We start from the raw sequence: 23,248 nt of genomic DNA on the forward strand, positions 1-23,248 counted from the left end.
TGTGCCAAAGGACAGTTTTGTGCAGCTCAGCAGTTGTGACAGAGCCAGATGGCGTAACACACTTACTGTGTGGCCCTTTACACAAAAAGCCTTGTGAAATCTCTGTGCTAGGAGGTCCAGAGAACAAGGAGACAGAAAACGCCGCAGTAAGATCGTGAGCCCTGTAATGCCTCGGAAAGCACTGAGACTCATACCAAAAGGAAAAGGTATTCCATGTTCTACTTCCAAATGCTGTGCACACCTTTAAGTGAGAGAGAATTTCACATCATCTGGTTCTTACCCTTCATCTCCTGAGGCAAGTTCCTTCTGACCAAGCGTCCCTGGTCCCCACGTCCGTCCCTTCTTCTTTGGGGCCCTCTTCTCCTCCTCCTCGCCTTCCTCCTTCGGGACCACTGAGCTCCGGCCCCAGGTTTTGCTGCTTTCTCCCGGTGTCACTGTGAATAACAAAGGTTGAATAGATCTGGAAAGTGGACAGATGAGGCCCCAAAACTAGTCTTTACCCAAGCGCATGCACACACACACACATAGGCTCACACATTCGGAGCTGCAGGGAAGTCAGACCCCACTGAGATCTCTGAGACCAAGCAGATTCTCCTGCAGGAAAGCAGCAGTTTCCAGCCACCGCTCATTTCGCTCTCTCGAAGTGCTAGATGCACAGAACTTGCACATTTTCACCAATTCAACATAAAGCTGGAGTCCCAGCCAGCCAGACAGGAGAGTTCCAAACAGATCTGGCTTCAGGAACTTGTTCCGTTGGAACTGAATGGCTGGTGATTGAGAAGGTGGCTGGGGAAAAGACAAGGGCTGAGGAAGATGGGGAAGTGCACAACCGGGCAGAAAGGGCTGGCGGGGAAGAAGTGAGGAGTTCACAGCTCTGGAGGAGAAAGCCAAGAGGAGCGGGCAGGGCAGGCACAGGCCTAGGCCCTGGGCTTCCACCATAAATGCAAGAGGTGAGCCACACACCAGGAAACAGGGAGTCGAAGGCATGGAGGCAAAACTCCGGAGCCTGTGGCAGCTGCCATCGGTTCCTACCAACTGTGGCCATGTGAGAAAGGGAGCTCACGGATCTGACTTGATTTCCCAAGGAAGCTAGAAATCTAGGATTCTTAAAAAATGAAATCTCCTTATCTTTAAATTAGGGTAACTAATTCATTCATTTATATATATTATATATATGTATATACACAATGTATGTACATACAAGGGTACTTCAAAAAGGTCATGGAAAATGGAATGAAAAGTTTATTCTGCGGCAAAAAATTTTTGAAATCCATGTATTGTTTTTATCATAATATGCATTTCCCACAAACTTTCTGAAGACCTCTCATACGCATGGATGTCAATAACTTCTTCTGTCAAAATAAACTTACATTCTAATTCCATTCTTCCACTAACTTTCTGAAGTACCTTCATGGTTTTTTAAAATATATCTATTTTTTAAAGTAAATACTGCAGTAAAAATAAAGTTGGTCCAGATTTGGCCCCTAATTAAGCATTTGGGAAGTTTGCTTAGGATGCACACCTAGGAAATGCCCTTCCTTAGCAATCATGGGCAAGAGATGGTGATGCCCCAAATATGGCAGGGAGGCCTGGGTTCCCAGGCAGGGTTCCCACCTGTGTCTGCTTCACACACCGAGTTCCCAACCTGCATGGTAATTCAAAGCCACTGTCAGCACCCACACCCCCCTTTGCTGATATCTCACTGAGAGCAAAAGGTAGAGGAGGCAGCAGAGCTAGTGGAGAGACAAGGGGGCAGGCAGAGGGTTTGCGTACATATGTGCATGGGTATACACATTGTCGAGGAGAGGTGGCAGAAGTTATGGATGGAGCAAGCCTGGACCGTTCGGTGGCTGGACAGAGCAGGGGACAGGTGCCCCTGGTGTGTTCTGGCCCCAACCAATTTGGGAAACAGTCTCACACTGGATGGCTCGAAGGCGAGGAATGATGGTGGGGCTTGCAGGAGGGCTGGAGCGGCTGCTGATGAGACTCTTCCTTTTATCCATAGTCGGGGAAGCCTGCACCGTGAACTTGTGCTGGAAATCTGCTTGGGGAAAGACAAACACATGCGTGCGCATTAGAATCTTCCTGTAATACAGTTCACGTGAGAAATCTGACCCTTGCTGGCAGGCCCCAGGGACAGGCCCCAGTTTCCCGAAAAGTTCTTTGTTCACCTGGGAAACGTTCTCTTTCAGAACTGTCTCTTTTTCCCAGAGGGACACGGCAAGAAGGACGTATGAAAAGATGGAAAATTCATCACCCAAGTGAAACTCAATTTTCATAAAACTCTCCATACGGTGTATACAGGTGGGGCCACTGTACCCTGAGAACAGCTTTTTAGCTCCTGAGACATTGTTGATGACATACGAAATTTAAATTCATGATTCACATGAGCTGTGAATTCCTATAACCCCCTTTTCAAGACCAAAGCAGGAGACTGGCTAAGGCCAAGCAGGGTAAGGTTTTGAGGTCCAGCCCCAGGTGGGCACCAGGGCAGCAAGGGAACGGCTGAATGACCCTCATTCTGACATATTCCTGAGGCAGTCACGGTTCAGCACAAGGACTGCAGAGTCACGGCTTGGGGTTTCTGAGTTGCAGTCTCCTCACCTATCCGAGGAGCACAGTAAACAGCCTACAGCTGCTGGCTGGCCAAGTGGCTGCCCCTGACCACGCTCTCCCTGCAGATGGGAAGTGCAGCCTTTATACCGTCACCCAGCAGTGTGCCTAACACTCCGTGCTGTCTGGAAAGCGAACACGTGCAGCAAGGAGACCGGTGAAGGGATCCTGCATGCACCTTCTCTCAGTCTCACTGCAAGAACTCCCTCTCCTACACACAGGCCATTTCCCCTTGTTCCTTACACTCCTCATAAGCCCACTTCCCGGGGCCTCTCAGACTCAACACACGGCCAGCACTCGCCTCTCTCCATGGGCACAGCGCGCACACACACACACACACACACACACACACAGTGTCCCCAAGGCTGTGGTGCCACAGCTGGACCTGTGTTCAGCAGATGGGTGTCTCAGAGGCTAGGTACATGTTACCATGCAAAGTCTCAGCCCCGGGACCTGCTCTCAGCTGTACCCACAGGACTACTGATTCAATCAAACTCTGAGACGACTTCTGTCTCACTGTGACACACACACCCCAGGACCCCTGGAACTGCCCCAAGTCCTACGCTTCCTTCTTCAGGTTTGCTGGCAGGGAGATGAGCCTGTGTGAGCCGCCCGGGGCACCATCCCTTCCCAGGCTGCACTCCCCACTCTTCCCACTCACAGCGGGCCCCACTGTGGGACCCTGGCCACTGACCGGAGGGGAGGCTGATGCGGTTGCCGTCCTTGAGCTTGAGCCGGCTCTTCCTGAACTTGCCCTTGCGTTTCTTCACGCGGGGCTTCTCCTGGCACAGCTGGTGGATGATGATGTTGAGCTCACGCTCCAGGATGTCGATCTCCCGCTCGGCCAGCTCCTGCTCGCGCCGCCGCAGCACCTCCTCCTGGTTCTTCTGCTGCAGCGCAGCCCGCGTCAGCTCCTCCTCCCAGGTGCGCAGCTCCTGCACGGCGGGTGGGCTGTCAGGGTGTGTGCTGGGCACCGAAAGCTCGGGCTGGTGCACCCAGAGGCCCAGGGTCTCCCATGACACCCAGCAGAGAGAGGGGGCTCAACACCTGACACCTGACTGCCTCACATGGTGGGGGAAGGAAGCTCGGAGAAGCAACAGCACAGGGCAAGCCCTAGACACAGCAGCTGAGGGAGCGTCGTGGGCACCGTGTGTGATACACAGGTAACTGCACCAACATCACAGCTATATGGCACTTTTTACCTTATCACAATGCATCTAAATTAGGAGTATGGCACGGAGTGCACGCTTGACAAAGGTCACCTATTATGAGAATGGGTGTGATTTCTCCCTCCCACCCTCACCCCTTATCTGTGAGGGATTCTTTCCAAGACCCCCTGTGGGGGCCTGAAATGCGGCGAGTACCAAACCCCATATCCACTGTGCTTTTTCCCTTCAAAAGTTTGTGGGGAAATGGAATTAAAAATTTAATTTGATGCCCCTAAAATTTGAAATCCTTGTATAATTTTCTCGTAATGCACATTTACCATGAATTGAAGACTCCCCTTGTATATATGATTTCACAATTTTTTACACCAGAATAAACATGTCTTGCAGTTCTATTTTCCCACAAATTTTTGAAGTTCCCTCATACACATACCTATGATAAAATTTAATTTATTAATGAGGGACAATAAGAGATTAACTGTAACTGATAATAAAATATTTTATAATTACAATTAATTATTCATATTATTACATTTATTTTAAATATTTAATATATTTATTTCATTATACTATATATAACACATTTATTATTTTATATTTATTTTAATTGATTTATTAATTATTTTAATATATTATATATTATATACTATTATATTTAATATAATATTTAAATATATATTTTATTATTGCAATTAATTGATTACATCATTAATTAATAGTACAATTAAAATAGTAACTATAATAAAAGTTATTTTAAATTTATGAATCATTTCTCTGGAATTTTCCAATAAATATTTTCAGGTCACAGTTGAAAAGAATGCACTAAGTCTATGTGACCCTCCCTTAAGGCCCTCTCTGTGCCCTTAGAGGTAGCGCCGCCCCTGGAGTACAGGCCACAGATGTGCTCAGAGTTGGCCTGCGACTGGACACGGATTGCCAGGGCGGGGGGCGCTGCGGCAATGGCCTCTGGAACAGAAAAGCAGATCACCAGTCGGCTAGCAGTTGTCTCCCATGGTTGGTTTCAGCTCAGGGCCTTTCCATAAAACATGCAAAATGCCAAAGAATTTCAGACCCATAGTGCTTCTGCCCCATACTCTTGTTCCTACACCAACAGATGCTCTGGTTCTCGATGCTGAAGTTATCCCTGTACTGAGTGAGCCTTCCTCTACGTAGCCCTGCTCGTGTTACCAGCTGGTGGGGGGGGGATGCCCCACCGGTCACCACCCAACGGTGCTCCTCCTCTGGTTTGGACACTTTAGGTCCTGTCAGAACCAGGGAGCTGGGTCGGCTTGGCCCAGAGCTCCCGGCAGGAGCTGGCTGACTCAGTGCATGCTTTCTCTTTCTTCTTACCTTCTCTTTGGCCCTGAGTTGGTCGAACATCTCCTGAATCTCATGTTTCCAGTCATCCTGCAGGCAGTGGAAGGAGTCCTTGGGCATTTCAAAGAAACCAGACTCCTCTATGGTAGTTAGCTGGTCCAGGATATTTGTGAAAGACGGTCGTGAATGGGGGTCGGGGTTCCAGCAGTCTGAACGGAACACAGATGGAAGAAGAAAGCAGGAACGGGCAGAGGCAAACACAAGACTTAGGACCTTACGGGAACTCAATTACCACAGAATTCCCTCTCCTTTCTCCTCCCAGAAAGAGACTGACATTTAAATAACCCCAAGTAAGGCTCAGGTTACAACCCGAGCTGCCTACCAGCATGGTCATAAGGAGTGAAACGGGGGAAGAAACAGCAATTCTGCACTGGGCAGGTTCTGACTGTGCATTAAGCTAAGAACAGGTCCAGGGCAGTACTCAGGTGAAGGACCACTACCTCAGTGCACCACGTCACTGCACGATGCCGAGCCCTGACCACACCCTGGCCTCTATCTCCCATGAATCAATGGGCTACCCTTTCACACTTCAATGGGATAATGAGGCAAAAGATAAAAGCATTAAAGCAGAAGTAAGGAAAAGTAAGTTCTTTCTAATCCCAGCTCAGACAGTAACCAGTGGGGTCGCCACCTGTCCATTTAACTTCTCTGGGCTTTGGATTCTCACTTACAAAATTACAGGGCTTGAGGGTTATGCCGCTGTCTGCTGTGCCAGTATCCCCTATGGGAGCCAGTTCAAGTCTTGGCTGCTCCACTTCCAATCCAACTCCCTTGCTGATGTGCCTGCGTCTGGGAAAGCAGCGGAGGATGGCACAGGTGCTTGGGTTCCTGCACCCACATGGGAGACGCAGATAAAGCTCCTGGTTCCTGGCTTTGGCCTGGCCCAGCCCTGGTCACTGGGATTATTTGGGGAGTGAACCAGCAGATGGAAGATCTCTCTCCTGTCTCTGTCTCTCCCTCTCTTGCTGTAACTCTTTCAAATAAAAATAAATCTTTTTAAAAAATGGTGGGGTTTGACTACTTATATTTATCTATCTATTTATTTATGTAAATATATATTTATTTGAGAAGCAGAGGGACAGATGGAGAGCTCCTATCTGCTGGTTCACTCCCCAGATGCCTGCAACCGCTGAGGTTGGGCCAGGCTGAAGTCCTCCCAGGCCTTCCATGTGGGTGGTACGGACACAACTACTTGAGCCGTCACCACTGCCTCTCAGCGTAGACACTAGCGGGAAGCTGGAATCAAAGCTGGAACTGGGACTGCAATGTAGGGTGTGGGCATCTTCAACAGTGTCTTAAGTACTGCATCCAGTGTCCTCCTGCTAGAAAACTTTGAGCGTTCCTTTCTTCTCTAATGTTCTTCATTTCTATATGTGAGACATTCAGCAGTCCTGGAATAAAAGCTGTTCTATATTCTAGGTTTGTACTAAGTAACAACAGACTGAAGTGCTGGTCGGCAGGCTTTGGTCACTGAGCTAACGTCACAGTCCCTGGAGAAGGGCGGAAGTGCCTGCAGCAGCAGGGGTGCAGTATACTGCAGTAGCCCTAACAGCCCACAGCCTTCCCCCCTGGGTGATCCGTATTTCGCCCCCTCTTTCAGTAACAGATCTTGTGGCACTGGCTGAAAACAAGTGGCTGTAGGAAGGTGGCTGTCTCCAGGTTTGTCAGGCCAGTGATTACTCACCCTCCATGAGTTTGGCGAAAGGTTCTGGGCACGTGGAAGGAATAGGAAGGGCGAGTTTGTTCATGGCCACTCCATAAGCTACAGCCAAACCATCGATGCCTCGGAAGGGCACCTCGCCGGTCAGCAACTCCCAAAGCAGCACCCCGTAGCTAAGGGAAGGAAGGAGACAGCTTTATGTAGGAAACTCATGGGCACCACCTCACAGAAGTAGGGGCTCCTCTGAGCACCCCATGTTCTCACCGACACACAGGCAGACTAGCAAAATGGACACGATAACGTGCTCAACACAAAAGGGAAGCCGCAGAAACTAGGAGCTACCAGCAAAACCCCTGGGGTGAAGCACACTTGTTTTCAGTCTTCCACCATTCCTCAGCTATGTGACCTTGGACAAGTTACTATAGCTCTCTAAGCCTCCAATTCATCACCTGTAAAGTACAAATGACACCACCAATCTCCCAAAGCTGTCATGAAATTTAAAAAACACTATACTGTTTTAAGTAAATGCTCAATGACCACAACTATTTTTTTTTTTTTAAGATTTAACGATTTTTCTGAAAGGCAGAGTTACAGAGAGAGAAATCTTACATGCACTGGTTCACTCTCCAAGTGGCCAGGATGGGCCAGGCCAAAACCAAGAGCCTGGAACTCCATCGGGATCATCCACATGGGCGGCAGGGGCCCATGCACTTGGGCCATCCTCCACTGCTTTCCCAGGTGCATTAGCAGGGAGCTGGATTGAAAGTGGAGCATCAGGGACTCTAACTAGTGCTCATATTGGATGCTGCTGCACCACACCACTGGCCCCAGTCACAGTTCCACTGCTGCTGCTGCTGCTGTAGTTAATGAAGTAAGCTGGGAGAGGAGGTAGCCTCCCAGTCATAAAGCTTTATGTCTTAAGAAAACTTCAGCTTTTGTCACAGATACCCTGCTGGTTTTTTTTTTTTTTTTTTTTTTTTAAGCTTTGGAAAAGCAGAGCTGACCACTCAACAGATTTTGCTCCTGCAAAAGTTTTCTCCAAATGCTCACTTAGCTGAATAGACTCCTGCATCCGGATCGGTGTGAGTGGGTCCTTAGCAGAGACCTGTGCCTAATTCAAAGGGAGAGTTTCCCAAGGGTGGATGGCATTGGTGGGGCAGCAGCAAAAACTTCAGTGTACCCTTCCTGCCTTTCAGGTCCACATGAAGGATTTCTTTTCTCATGTCCTGTGGGTCAAAGCTTAATGAAAAAATTATTTTATGAATTCACAATCAAAACCAGTCAAAATAAGTAGCATTCAATCCTTCCAAGAGTAAGGGGGTTAAAAAAAAAAGGAAGAAAAAAACCAATAAGGTTATCAAGTCAGAAGAATGCCTTTCCTTTTTCAATACCAACCTCTAATTTCTTATAATACTCAACATTAGTTTACAGCCAGAAACAAAGTTCATGTTAATGAAAAATACTAAAAAACCTGCCAATGTATCACAACACCTTGTATGACCAGATTGCTAAAGCACTTTACAAACACCAACTTGAACCCCTACAACAAGCCTATGATATAAGTATTGTTTTGTAGACAAAGAAAGCAAGCTCTAGATAGGTACAGTTGCACAGACTCAGTACATGCACAGAGCACTGCATGGTGGACCCTGGACCAATTTTCCATTCCTTCTCTCTAGAATATCTTTATTTCTTTGTCTGGTAGACTCTAATCTTCCTTCAAACTCCAACTTAAATGCCCTACCATTCATTCATTTAAAACATCTGCTAAATATTTACTTTGCTTCAAGCTCAATGCCAAGCACTGGGGTACAGACTGGAAGACAGATCCTATCCATTACAAGATTAGTGAGTGGGATGGAATACATGGTAATGGGTCATGAGAGAGATCCCATGAGGATGCACGGGGGCAGGACAGGGACAGAAGAGATTGGCCCGTGCACTACATGCAGGCTGCTAAGTGAGGGAAGAGGGTCAGTGCTCCAGAGACGGGGTCAGCATATACAAAGACAAAGGCTGCAGAGCACGAGCCTTCCCTCAAAGGCTCCCCTGCAGTTGGACCTGGCCCCAAAGATGAGCAATGCGCTGAGCAGTATGTCAGGGCACCGGGAGGCTGTGGATGGGCCCTGGCCAGTCACCTTGGACAATGGCTTTTCACCTGGGGTATCCAAACACTTATCTCTTGACTTGGTTAGACAAGTAGCTGGATTTGGATCACAGGCTGCTGGGAACAAGCCTGAACACTCTGGGAAGTCTCCCCTGACACTCCAGGGGTTCTTCAGCCCTTGTCTGGGCTGCCCTGGGTTACTGTTGCCTGTTCACCGCCTATGGGCTCCTAAAGGCCGGCACAGTAGTTTTTAGCCTTTGCATTCTCAGGGCCTGGCCCAGGCTAGGGTACATAGCAGGCACTCACAGATAGGTTCGACGCGGGGTGTGTATGGGAATGAACCCATGGTCAGATGGTTTTGAGGGCTATGCTGGCTGCTCTAGAATAATCCTCAAACACCATCAAGAATTACACTGGTGCACTTCCTGCCAAACCTTTCAGGCAGTAGCCATGCTGGGCAGTTTCAACCAAGTGACCTCCCAGATGCCTCCACACTGCTGACCAGATTCCAGGTGACAGCTTCCCATCCTCAGTCACTTGCTCTTGGCATTGGTGCACCTCCACCTTGGAGAACACAAAGGTCCCCTTTCTTCCCTCTTGACCTAGATGCCTGGTGTCTGAGCCCCAGCGACTTGCACAGACAGTAGGGGGTCTCAAAGAACCAAATGTGTCCTGGTTGTGTCCTTGGAGATGTCTCGGCCTCCTGGCAGAGGGGGCTTCCCCGAGGCCAGCTCTGCTCTTACCTGGCTTACTCCTTTGCTCATCTGCATTCTGCTCCATTTGAAGGGTTCTACAGCTAAGAGAAATGTGACAGCTGCTGCTCAAGCAGGGAGAAATGCTACCTAAGAAAGATTTAAACAGACTTGAGTCAAATGACTACTTCATCACTCATCAGCCTTGTGTCCTTGGAGAAGCATCACCCATACGACAACAGCAACTGATTTGGGGTTTTCCTACAAGCTATTCCCTTTAAAGAGAATAATTTCTTTCCTTTAAAAATTTTTTTAAAGATTTATTTTATTTATTTTAAAGACAGAGTTAGAGAGAGAGGTAGAGACAGAGACAGAGACAGAGACAGAGAGAGAGAGAGAGAGGTCTTCTACCCATTGGTTCACTCCCCAAGTGGCCACAATGGCCAGAGCTGAGCCAATCTGAAGCCAGGAGCCAGGAGCTTCTTCCAGGTCTCCCATGTGGGTGCAGGGGCCTAAGGATTTGGGCTACACTCTGCTGCTTTCCCAGGCACATTAGCAGGGAGCTGAATTGGAAGTGGAGCAGCCAGGACTTGAACTGGTGCCCATCTGAGATGCCGATGCTGCAGGCCTGGGCATTAATCCACTATAACACAGTGCTGGCCCCGAGAGTAGAATAATTTCATGAGGCACCTCTCACAAGCTTGCAGGATGGGCAGGTGCAGGGCAAGACTTGGAGATGAGTCTTACAACAAAGGCACTCTGGGTTAAAGCTAAAGGTCCCACCTTACTCCTCCTATGAAGGACAAACACCCCCTGCAATGACCACATCCTCCCCACGTCTGTCAAGGTGAGAAGATGCTGTGTTGGGCATTCATGCTTTCCCTCTCCCTAAGCATGTGTCTGGGAGCCTAGGCGATCCTGTCCAAATAATCACCAGCAGAAACCTCCAGTGTGACAAGATCTGAGCGAGGTCAGGGTCAGGCTGGGGGAAGAGGCCAAGCAGGAACACATTCTGGAAACATCATGGTTTACCCCGAATAAAGCTTAAGGGAATGCTAGAAGTGGCAAATGGCAGACTTCCCCCCACATGCATTCTCCCCCTCTTCCATAAGAAGGGTGTTGGCTGGGCACAAAGCTGTCCTGCTACAGCCTACGGACGCCTGCCTCTCTGGAGCCAGGTGTGCCCACATAACCAGTGCAGACAATGGGTGTGCAGAGACATGTGCAATTTCTGGATTGTCTTCACATTAAAGACAAGCTGCTTGCCACAAACAAGGTCTCTTCTTTTTCTGAAGACTAATACAGAAGTAACAGTCACCCCATTTTACCCAACGCACTGAGGGAACCTGGGTTCCTGGATGACCCTATGCAACACAGATGCCCGGCCAGCCAGGGCTGGCTGGACCATACCTGGGAAGAAAAGAATGCTTCCATCTTATTTAAGCCTCCATATCTGAAGGTCTCTTGGTAATAGTAGCTTAGCTTAATTTATATACTAATTGACTTCCTTAACATATGGTCAAGAAAAGAAACTATTAAAATCAAAAATATATAACTGCTATTTTTACAGATCAAAACATTAAATGTCAGTATACAGCTCAACCTGATGAGATTGGGTCAGACTTTTTAAGGAAACGAAAACTTATTTTTTCCCATTAGCTACTTCATCTGGTAGTTAATGTATGGTGAAATAAGATTAACATACAGAGCTACAAAACATCACTGAGAGAAATTAAAGAAGCTTAAATAAATGGAAAGATGTCTTATATTCACAGGTTGGAAGACTTACTAGATGTTAAAGGTCCCCAAAGTAACACACAGATTTAACACAATTCCTATTAAAAACTCAGTTGCTTATTTTGGAAAAATTGACAAAAGGATCGTAAGTAAATGTAATAAACTCAAGATGGCCAAAATAATCTTGAAAAAGAAGAAGAACACCACTTACTACGAAACTACAGTAGTCAAGAAAGGGTGGAATGGCCTGAGGATAGACATGTGGGTTAAAGGAGCAGGCCTGAAAATCCAGAAATAAACCCTTACATCTCTTGTAAATACATTTTTTAAAAGGATGACATGACAACTCAATGAGAGAAGAGCAGTCTTTTCAATAAGCACTGCTGTGACAACTGAATAATCACATGGAAAATAACAAAGTTGGACTCCTACCTCAAACCACATATAGAAATATATTCACCATGGGCCAAAGACTGAAATATAAAAGCTAAGATTACAAAATTCTTAGAGGAAAACATAGTTATAAGTTTTAGATTTGAGTATGATACCAAAAACAACAAGAAAAGAAGAAATAGAAACTGGACTTGATCAAAATAAAAAATGTCTGTTTCAAAACACCATCAGAGGAGCTGGCACTGTGGCATAGCGGGTAAAGTCACTGCCTATAGTGCCAGCATCCCATATGGGTGCCAGTTCGAGTCCTGACTGCTCCTCTTCTGATCCAGCTCTCTGCTATGGCCTGAGAAAGCAGTAGAAGATGCACAAGTCCTTGGGCCCCTGCACCCATAGGGAGACCCAGAAGAAGCTCCTGGCTCCTGCTTCGGATCGACATAGCTCTGGCCATTGTGGCCAACTGGGGAGTGAACCAATGGATGGAAGACTTTTCTCTCTCTGCCTCTCCTTTTCTCTGTGTAACTCTGACTTTCAAATAAATAAATAAATCCGCATCCGCATGGGAGAACCAGATGAAGCTTCTGGCCCCTGGGTTTGGATCAGCCCAGCTCCAGCCATTGCGGCCATTGGGGAGTGAACCAGCAGATGGAAGACCTACCTTTACCTCTCTCTCTCTCCCTGCCTCTGCAACTCTGCCTTTCAAATAAATCTTAAAAAAAAAAAAAAATGACAAGGAACCCAAACACTGAGTTGGCAAAGGATTTGAACAGATATTTCTGCAGAGAAGATATACAAATGGCTAATAAAAACACAAAGAGATAATCAACATAATTAGTCATTAGAGAAATGCAAACCACAACCACCAAGATATCCCACTGCATACCCACAGACGGTTATAATTAAAAAAATATTAAGTGTTGAAAAGATGTAGATAAATTGGAACCGTGGTTCATTGCTAATGGGAATGCAAAATGTTACCACTGTGATGAAAATGTTTGGTGCCTAAAACAGTTAAAACACAGATTTACAATATGACTCAGCAATTCAACTCCCAGGCTTATACCCAAGAGAACTGAAAATATATGACACAAAACCTTATGTGCACAGTGGCATTATTTATAACAGACAAAAAGTGAAAACAACTCAGTGTTCATAAACTGATGAATGGACAAACGCTGTCTGTCTATGCAATGACATGGCTAAGCAATAAAAAGAATGAAACTCTGATGTTAGCTACAACATGGATGAACCTTGAAAATATTATGCTAAATCAAAGAAGTCAGTCATAAGTAACTCAATATTGCATGATTCCATTTACGTGAAATATCCAGAACAGGAAAATCCAAAAAGACAGAGGTAAACTAGTGTTTGGAAACAAGGAAATAGTAGTAGAAGGGATTGGGGAACCAGGGAAGTTGGTATGAGATTTCTGTTTTTGGGTGATAAAAAGGACCTGGAAATAGATACTGGTTGTAGTGGGTTGAGTCGTAGCCTTAAACATGTGTGTCCACATCCAAATACCTAGATCTACACTTGGAAAAGAACCTCCCCTACAGTGTCTGGAGACTGTGTCCCTGTCAACACTTCTGGTGTCCAGAACTACAAAAAATAAGTCTCTTGCTTTAGGCTTATGGTGATTTGTGACAACAGCTCTAGCAAATCAGTAGCAATGTGATCACAATGACTGACTTACACAAATGTGTGTAAGCAGTGAACTTTATTGTGTATGAATAGTATCTCAGTAAAGCTATGTCTAAAAACATATGCACACACGTAACCTCATGCACCAACATACAACGGTGATGTAAAGTCTTGTCTTTTGTATACCAAGTGATGCTGTGGTTCCACATCCATGAGGATGCGTACTCTTCAGCTTCTCATCCCCTCAGTGGGGACAGGTCCTTGTGACCTTCTAGGCTGACATCAGCTAGGATGACAGCTGGATCATTTCTAGTCTGTGGCTCCGCAGTTCTTGATGCAAGCTTGGGACCCACTTTTGCCCATTTCCAGACCAATGTCCAAAGACAGAGCCTTGATTAAAAGAATACCTAAGTGGATAACCTTTCCTGTAGACTACCAAGAAAAAAAGATAGCACAAAGAATACTCCTCAGCTCAAGAGCTCACAGGAAGTGCCCTGGGTTAACCTCCTCCCCAAGTCTAACAGTAACAGAACACGGCCAAATAAGCCAGGACATTCTTGATGAGTGCCCTCATTATCCTGCAGCCAAAGATGGGAGTACACATTGTCCCTGAATCCACCGGCCTTCCCTAGGGAGCAGACACCGACACAACATACTGTACCCGCCTCAGCACTGGAGGGAATTTTCTGGTAGATGAAACTGTCCCCTGGCAATGTGGGAGTTGGCACTGACTGTTCTAAAGGAGTCACTTAGTGCAGCCTCAATTCTTCGAGTTCTGAAGCTTGCATGCAGCCAAAACAGATGCAGGGAACATCACCCCTGTGCCTGCAGCCCTTACCTCCACACGTCACTGCCTTTGGAAAACATGGAGGCTCGAATGACTTCCGGAGCCATCCAAGCGTAGGTCCCTGCCGCGCTCATCTTCGTGGTTCGGTGCCATTCCCGGGCCAAGCCAAAATCAGTGATCTTCAGAATCTTGTTGCTCAGGTCTCCATTCTCCACCTTCTGAAGGATCAATACTGGGCAAGAAAGGAGAACAGGAGAAACCAGAGTGCATGAATCACAGGGGATCCACAGGATACAGAGCCCTCTGTCACCGTCCTGGTGCCTCCTGCAGGAAACACCTACAGCGCCACCTCTTTCATGCCATGGATTTTGCGGTCATTATCTCTAATTCTCACAAGAACTTTATGTTCTACAGTAGACACTGAGTCTCCTGGAATTCAGAACACAGAACTTCTGAGACGGAAGGAAGGAGGGGAGGGAGGCGGGAGGGGAGGGAAGGAAGGAAGGAGGGGAGGGGAGGGGAGGGGAGGGGAGAGGAGGGAGGCAGGTTGGTTCTCCCTCACCCCTGCCTTTAAGTCCACAAGGCGAGTGTTGTTTTTATTCATTTGACAGGTAGAAAGACAGAGACATAGGACAGACAAAACTTTTTTAAGCATCCTGCTGATGGCCCTGTGAAAGAGGAGCTGGGAGTCTCACCAGCTGCAGGGCTTCCTGTCTGCCCAGCACCCCTGAGCTATACCCATTTGCAGATCATGGAGACTGGAGGTGCACACTGGATTTTCAAGGTTCCAGACAATGTCTGGGCAGTATCCATGAACCATTATTTTTAAATTGTTTTTATTTATTTGACAGGTAGAAAGAGACATAGGACAGAGAAAGCACCTATCCACTAGTTCACTCCTCAAACACCCACAATGGCTGGGGCTAGAAAAAGCTGGGAACTCAATCCAGATTTCTCATGTGGGTAGCAGGAACCCAACCACTTCAGCCATCACCAGCTCCTCCCAGGATCTGCACTGGCAGGAAGCTGGAGTCAGAAGCCTGAGCTTGGTACCCAACCCAGGCACTCTGACATGGGACGCTGTGTCTCAACAGCTACCTGGAACGCCCACACCCTTACACTACTTTAACCTCCTCAGAAAGCATGACTATTGGACTCTGAGGCCTAGGCATAATCTGGGAATTCATCCCCACCCACTGAGAAGTGTGGCCCAATGGGGAGGCCAGAGGTACACACATGTTCACACATATGATGCCATGAACATGCCCTGGGAAGGAGGAACTTGTAAAATGAAGTAGTTATTCCCTGGGCCCTGTCTCCCAAGTTCTAACCAGGAAGCCCAGTATGGAAGGCCCCCTGGCTCTCCTGGGGCAGCAGCTGAGGCCCCCACATGACAGTCAGACCTCATGAGAGGCAACTTCATTTTAAAAAGAACAGAAACACAAATTGACTAAAGTGCTATCAGTGACACCAGGAACTCTGTGTGAGTGGGCAGCCCCTGGGATACGTGGATGCCAAGCCTCCATTTCACAGGCGGGATGGTCCCAGAGGCCTCAAGCAAGCACCAACTGTCATGGGCCAGACACTGAGTCTCCTGGAATTCAGAACACAGAACTTCTGAGACGGAAGGAAGGAAGCGAGGGAGGCAGGAGGGGAGGGAAGAAAGGAGGGGAGGGGAGGGGAGGGGAGGGGAGGGGAGGGGAGGGGAGGGAGGCAGGTTGGTTCTCTCTCACCCCTGCCTTTAAGTCCACAAGGCAAGTGTGGGCAAAGGCACCTACTGAGAGCAAAGAGCCACCAGAACAGAAGCCGGCGCTACTCTCTGCGGCCAGTGGGACAGAACACAGACTGGCTCTCAGCCTGTGTGCCGGGTAACTCCAGTGGGCTTCCCATTGGCTCTGCCCTCGGCAGGGGCTGTATTTACCCCGTGGGCTGGGATGGGACTCCGGAGGCTTCACCTGTGTCTGTCACTGGTGTCTGCCTTAGGAGACCTCTGAGCTCCAATTCCTCCAGTATCTACGGAAAGCCATCTGCTGTGGTGGTTCTCTGGGTGCTAGGAGGGAGCCATGGGTCTTTGAGGGCAAGGATCTAAGGCAGATCCTCAAGTCATGCAGATCCCCTCTCTGTTGCAGGCCCTCCACAAAGTCCCCTGAACTGCTGCATACGTGGGCCCAGGCTCCAGCTCTACTCACTTCTCAGAAAATCGGCAGTACTCAGGGCTTGCTGGCAGCTCTGGGGCTGGAGGCACAAAAGGAAGCAGCCGCTCCCCAACCCCACTGGACGGAGCCTCCTGCCTGCAAACCCCTGCTGCACAGACACAGCCCTCCCGGCCCGGAGCTGCCAGCATCCTGAGCCAGGGCGGGCCTCCCAACGCTTGGGCAGATGGGGGCGGCGTGGGAGGGAAGCAAGAAAAATGAAAGCAAAAACCTTTCTCCACCTCATTCATCAACAAAAAGATTTCCAGAGTGCACTGGGCCTCTCTTGCCCTTCGAATTGCTGGGCGAGTCACACTAAAGAAGTCCCCCGCCCCACAGAGGTGGTCAGCAGCCACTGACAGCATCTCTGAGTGGCCCATGGTGAACCCCTCCCCTGGCAGATCAGATGGGGTCCAGCCTGTCATCTCTGCCCTCCAGGTGGGCTGGGACAGGGGAAATGGGAGGAAGACAATGTTCGTGACAGTGGCCCGTCACGTGGCTCAGAAGGATGGCAGAATGAGGGGGTGAGGTGAGAATCAGCCAGGGACGCCTGCCTGAACGGGGAGGCCTCTGGGTGCTGCAGGTGCAGCCCAGACCCGCCTCATCCCCACCCCTGCTGCTTCCCACTCAGCTGTCCTCAGGCTTGTGGCTGACAGCTCAGGCTCCGGGTGGCGGAATCCCTGTAGGAAGCCCTGGCCTAGGACCCTCCCCTCATCAAAGACAGGCTGTAAGCACAGGCCGGCGGCAGTCCTGGCTGAGGGTCCAATCCATGCTTCTCAGGAACCATGTCCTGGCACACTGGCATCTATATCAGGCCGCTGTTGCCACTGACAGACAAGCACCAGTGTGCAAAAGCTTAGGCTTTTCAAAACTGAGATGAAATCCACAGAACATAAAATTAACCATTTAAAGTGAACAGCTCAGGGGCTGGCACTGTGGCATAGCGGGTTAAAGCTCTGGCCTGCAGTGCCAGCATCCCATATGGGTGCCAGTTCAAGACCTGGCTGCTCCACTTCCGATCCAGCTCTCTGCTATGGCCTGGGAAAGCAGTAGAAGTGGGAGACCTGTAAGAAGCTCCTGGCTCCAGGCTTCGGATCAGCCCAGTTCTGGCCATTGTGGCCACTTGGGGAGTGAACCAGCAGATGGAAGACACCTCTCTCTCTCTGCCTCTCCTCTCTCTGTGTAACTCTGATTTAAAAATAAATAAATAAAAATTAAAAAAAAAATAAAGTGAACAGCTCAGTGGCATTTAGTACATTCACAAAGCACAACCAACCTCCACCTCCATCTAATCCCAAAACATTTCCATTGGGAACATGTGGGCTCCCATGTGGGCAACGGTTTGAGTCTCGGCTGCTCCACTTCTGATCCAGCTCTCTCTACGGCCTGGGAATGCAGCAGAAGATGGACTGAGTCCTTGAGCCCCTGCGCCCATGTGGGAGACCTGGAAGAAGCTCCTGGCTTCAGATTGGCTCAGCTCAGGCTGTTGTGGCCATTTGAGGAGTGAATCAGCAGGTGGAAGTTCTCTCTCTCTCTCTCTGGCTTTCAAATAAATAAATAAATCTTTAAAAAAAAATAGAATACTATGGCCGGTGCTGCGGCTCAATAGGCTAATCCTCCGACTGCAGCGCCGGCACCCGGGGTTCTTGTCCTGGTTGGCACACCGGATTCTGTCCCGGTTACTCCTCTTCCAGTCCAGCTCTCTGCTCTGGCCCGGGAGTGCAGTGGAGGATGGCCCAAGTCCTTGGGCCATGCACCCGCATGGGAGACCAGGAAAAGCACCTGGCTCCTGGCTTCGGATCAGCGTGGTGCGCTGGCCGCAGCAGCCATTAGGTGGTGAACCAACGGAAAAAGGAAGACCTTTCTCTCTGTCTCTAACTCTGCCTGTCCAAAAAAAAAAAAAAAAAATATATATATATATATATATATATATAGACTACTACATTCATTTTTCTTTAAAAGGCAGAGTGACAAAGGAGAGAGGAAGGAAGAAAGGGAGGGAGAGAAAAAGAGGGAGGAAGAGAACAAGAGAAGAGGGAGAGAGGGAAAGAGGGAAGGTGGGAGAGGGAGGGAGAGGGAAAGGGAGAAGGAAAGGGAGGGAGGGAGAGGGAGAGAGAGGGAGGAAGGGAGAGGGAGAGAGGGAGGGAGAGAGAGAGGGAGAGGGAGAGAAAGGGAGGGAGAGAGAGATAGAGAAAGAGGAGGGAGGGAGGGAGGGAGGGAGAGGGAGAGGGAGAGAAAGGGAGGGAGAGGGAGAGGGAGAGAAAGGGAGAGAAAGGGAGGGAGAAAAAGGGAGGGAGGGAGAGAGAGAGAGGGAGAGGGAGAGAAAGGGAGGGAGAGGGAGAGATAGAGAAAGAGAGAGGGAGGGAAGGAGGGAGAGAGAGAGAGGGAGAGGGAGAGAAAGGGAGGGAGGGAGGGAGGGAGGGAGAGGGAGGGAGGGGGAGAGAGAGGGAGAGAGGGAGAGAGGGAGAGAGGGAGAGAGAGGGAGAGAGAGGGAGAGAGAGGGAGGGGGGAGAGAGGGAGATGGAGAGGGGGAGAGGGAGAGAGGAAGAGGGAGAGAGGAAGAGGGAGGGAGAGAGGGTGAGGAGGAGAGGGAGGGAGAGGCAGAGAGGGAGGGGAGAGGGAGGGAGAGAGAGAGGGAGGGGGAGGGAGAGAGGGAGAGGGAGGGAGAGGGAGAGAGGGAGGGAGGTAGAGAGGGAGGGAGGTAGAGAGGGAGAGAGAGAGGGAGGGAGGTAGAGAGGGAGGGAGGTAGAGAGGGAGAGAGAGAGGGAGGGAGGAGAGAGAGAAGAGAGAGGCTGCCTCTATTACTGGTTCACTCGCCACATGGTTTTAACAGTCAGGGCTGGGCCAGCCCAAAGCCAGAAGCCCAGAACTCCATCTGAGTGCTCCCACTTGGACTATCTTCTGCTGCCTTCCCAGGAGCATTAGTAGGGAACTGGATCTGAAGTGGAGCAGCCAGGACTCAAACGGGCACTCCAAACATGGGAGGCTTAACCTGCTGCACCACATGGTGACCCTGTTAACTTCACATATATGAAATCATATTGTATATGTCATATGTGTTTCATTAAGCAAAAATATTTTCAAGGATCAACCCCATTACAGGTTATACCAGTAGTTCCTTCCTTTCCATGGTTGAGTAATATTCCCTTGTGTGTGTATATATTTATATATATATATATAAATAAATAAATTATTCCCCTGTATATGTATATATTCCCTTGTGTGTATGTATGTATATATATGAATAAATGTGTATATATATATAAATAAATATATATAAATTCCACTGATAGACATTTAGGTTGTTTCTACTTTTTGGCAACAGGGCTGCTATGAACATATTTATACACATATCTGTGGACATGTTTTATTTCTTCATTATATACCTAGGAGAATTTCTGTGCAATGGTAATTTTATGTTTAGCTTTTTGAGGAACCACCGAGCTGTCTACAGCAGTTGAACCATTTTACATTTCCACCAACAGAATATGAGAGTTCCAATTCTTCCCCAGTCTTGCCAGCACCTGCCATTTACTATGATCATGATCACTGCCATGTAATACACATGAAGTAGTATCTCATTGCGGCTTTGAGTTGCATTTCCCTACACTCTGCTGAGAACCTTTTTCATGTACTTGTTGGCCATTTGTACTTCTCCAAAAAAAAATGTATGTTCAATTCTTTACCTATTAAAAATAAACTATTTATTTACTTGAAGGCAGACGGACAGAGACAGAGAAACCTCCCATCTGCTAGTTCACTCTCCAAATGCCTGCAACAGCTAGGACAGGGCCAGCCCAAAGCTGTGAGCTCATCCAGCTCTCTCATGTGTAGCAGAAACCCAAGACTTAAACCATCACCTGCTGCCTTCCAGGGTACACATCAGCAGGAAGCTGGAACTGGGAGTGAGGCCAGGACTCAACCCCAGGCACTCCTCTAAGGCATGCAGGCAACCCAACCAGCAAACATCCATTTCTGCCCATTTTTCAAGTGGGTGTTTTGTCTATTTATTAATGAGTTATAAGAGTTCTTATACTAGAACCTTATTAAATAAACTTCCAAATTTTTCCTATTCTGTGGGCTTTCTTTTCACTTACTAGATCATCTCCATTGATGTACAAAAATTTTTCATTTAGATCAAGTCCACTTCATCTAATTTTTTCTTTTGTTCCTCTTGCTCTTGGTAGAAATCTAAGAATTTATTGCTAAATTCAAGATCATAGAAATTTGCCCCCAGGCTTCCTATTAGGGCTCTTATGGTTCCAGCTCTTAGACTTAGATCTCCAATTCCTTTTTTAGTTAATTTTTGCAGGCACATGAGATAGGGGCCCAACTTTGTTATTTTGCATGTGGCTATCCAGTTGTCCCAGCACCTCCTGTGGAAGAGGAAAGCTTTTAAAACAGAGTGTAGAGGCCAGTATTGTGGTTCAGCTGGGAGCTGCCACCTGTGGCGCCAGCATCCCACATGGGTGATGGTTGGTGTCCCAGCTGCTCCACTTTTGATCTGGCTCTCTGCTATGGCCTGGAAAAGCAGTGGAAGATGGTCCAAATCCTTGGGCCCCTGTGACTACATGGGATCCCCGGAAGAAGCTCCAGGCTGCTGGCTTCAGATTAGCCCAACCTCAGCCATTGCAGCCATCTGGGAAGTGAACCAGGAGATGGAAGATCATTCTCTCTTGCGCGCGCGCGCACTCTCTCCCGCTCTCTCTCTCTCTCCCTCTGCCTCTCTGTAACTCTGCCTTTCAAGTAAATAGATCTTTTAAAAAAAAATTGGAATGGCTGCTTAACAATGACAGCTAGTCACGATGTGGCTGACTATGTAGTGGCACCAGGCTGACTGCTGACGTCACCTTCGCTAATCCTTAAGTCAACCCATGAAGTAGGCATAATTATCTTCCCCTATTTACCCGGCTGTCTGTTGCTGTTCAGTTACTGAGGGACAGGGACAGGGACAGGCACGGAATGTACAGCACTCTGACCTCAGAGCCACATCCTTCATCTGCCGTAGTGCCATCTGCACAGCAGAAGGCAATCCAGTGAGTCCCTAAGGTCAGCATCCATTTCCGTATGACCCCAGAATTCTTCCTTCAGCATCCAAAACCAATGTCTCACAATTGGGTCTTACTTGAGGGTACTTAACAAACTTCATGGAAAAATGGAATTTAAAAACAAGTATAGGGGAGCGCTGTAGCACAGTAGGTTAATCCTCCACCTGCAGTGCCAGCATCCCACATGGGCACTGGTTCGAGCTCTGTCTACTTCTCTTCCAATCCAGCTCTCTGCTATAGCCTGGGAAAGTAGAAGATGGCCCAAGCACTTGGGCCCCTGCATCCGCATGGGAGACCCGGAAGAAGTTCCTGGTTCCTGGCTTCAGATCAGTGCAGCTCCGGCTGTTGCGGCCATTTGGGGAGTGAACCATTGGATGGAAGACCTCTCTCTCTCTGTCTCTCCTTCTCAATGTCTGTAACTCTACCTCTCAATAAATAAATAAAATCTTTAACACACACACACACACACACACAAGAACAGTCTAGGGGCTGGCACTGTGGCATAGAAGGTTAAGCCTCTGCCTGCAGTGTTGGCATCCCATATCAGCACTGGTTCAACTCACAGCTGCTCCACTTCTGATCCAGCTCCCTGCTAATATACCTGGAAAAGGGCAGAGGACGGCCCAAGTGCTTGGGCCCTTGCCACCAACATGAAGTAGGCATAATTGCTTTCTCCTGTTTACTCAGTTGAAGAAGCTCCTGGTTCCTGGCTTCAGCCTGATCCAGCCCTGGCCATTGTGGCCATTCAGGGAATGAACCAGCGGATGGAAACTCTCTCACTTCTCTCTCTCTCTCAAATAAATAAATAAAATCTTAAAAAAAAAAAAAAAAAAAGACTACTCAGGTGCAAACATTTTTTTAAAATCCGTGCACAGTTTTTTCATAATGCACATTTCCCATGAACTTTCTGAAAACCCCATGTGTGTATGGATTGTTCTTTTAACACCCAAATAAGCTTGTCTTTTAATTTAATTTTCTACAGATATTTTGAAGTACCTGTGGGCATACTTCTGGTCATTTCCAACTCACGCATGTACGTGGTCGTAGAATGTGGTGGAATATGACTCCTGGTGTGCAAAAACCTCATTGTTCTTCCAGAACCCATGCCACCCCTCTCTGGGAGCCAAGCACAGGACCAGGCTCTTTGCAAGCACTCGGCTCTCACTGTTCTGCAGGAACAGGAACACCTCTCAGGAATATCCACTTCCCCATGCTCATCCTATTGTTGCCAGGCGTTGGGGGCCCACTGTGGCAGACCTGAGAAGAAGCAAGACCTCAGCCGGGGTCCCACAGTGACTAACACACCCAGCTGCTGCCAGACACGGGGAGGGATACACAGGGAAGAGTAAGTTGCAAATTCTGATTCCCAGGCCTTCTGCTTTCTGTAAAGAACAACACACGACAACAGTGACTCCCAAGACAAAGTGTACACAAATACAGACCAGCAATTGGAAAACGGACATTTCTCTAAAGACACACAAATGGTCGATAGGTGCATGAACAGATGCTCCACCTCACTCATCACCAGGGAAATGCAAATCAAAACCACAATGAGAAATACACTCACAGGATTTAGAAAAGAGGACAAGTACTGGCAAGGATGTGGAGAACAGGAAATTCTTTTTTTTTTTTTTAAAGATTTATTTATTTGAAAGGTAGAGAGAAAGTTACACAGAGAGAGAGGGAGAGAGAGGTCTTCCATTCACTGGTTTACTCCCCAGTTGGCTGCAATGGCCGGAGCTGTGCCGATCTGAAGCTAGGAGCCAGGAGCTTCCTCTGGGTCTCCCAAGTGCGTGCAGGGGCCCAAGTGCTTGGGCCATCTTCCACTGCTTTCC

General features: G+C 48.1%; 1 protein-coding gene across 2 annotated transcripts in view; it reads right to left on the reverse strand.

The window, feature by feature from the left end:
• MAP3K9 (mitogen-activated protein kinase kinase kinase 9) overlaps positions 1–23,248 on the reverse strand; it is a 91,049-nt gene that overhangs the window by 15,462 nt on the left and 52,339 nt on the right. For both annotated transcript variants that reach the window (XM_070065169.1, XM_070065170.1), the window contains exons 3-8: positions 14,225–14,405; positions 6,841–6,989; positions 5,130–5,305; positions 3,308–3,548; positions 1,919–2,041; positions 281–434 (exon numbers count right to left, since the gene is read on the reverse strand). In XM_070065169.1, coding sequence (XP_069921270.1) covers positions 281–434; positions 1,919–2,041; positions 3,308–3,548; positions 5,130–5,305; positions 6,841–6,989; positions 14,225–14,405 — 1,024 coding nt within the window. The remainder of the gene's footprint in view (positions 1–280; positions 435–1,918; positions 2,042–3,307; positions 3,549–5,129; positions 5,306–6,840; positions 6,990–14,224; positions 14,406–23,248) is intronic.

The sequence above is a fragment of the Oryctolagus cuniculus genome, chromosome 20, assembly GCF_964237555.1.
Source record: "Oryctolagus cuniculus chromosome 20, mOryCun1.1, whole genome shotgun sequence".
In the NCBI taxonomy this organism is placed as follows: domain Eukaryota; kingdom Metazoa; phylum Chordata; class Mammalia; order Lagomorpha; family Leporidae; genus Oryctolagus; species Oryctolagus cuniculus.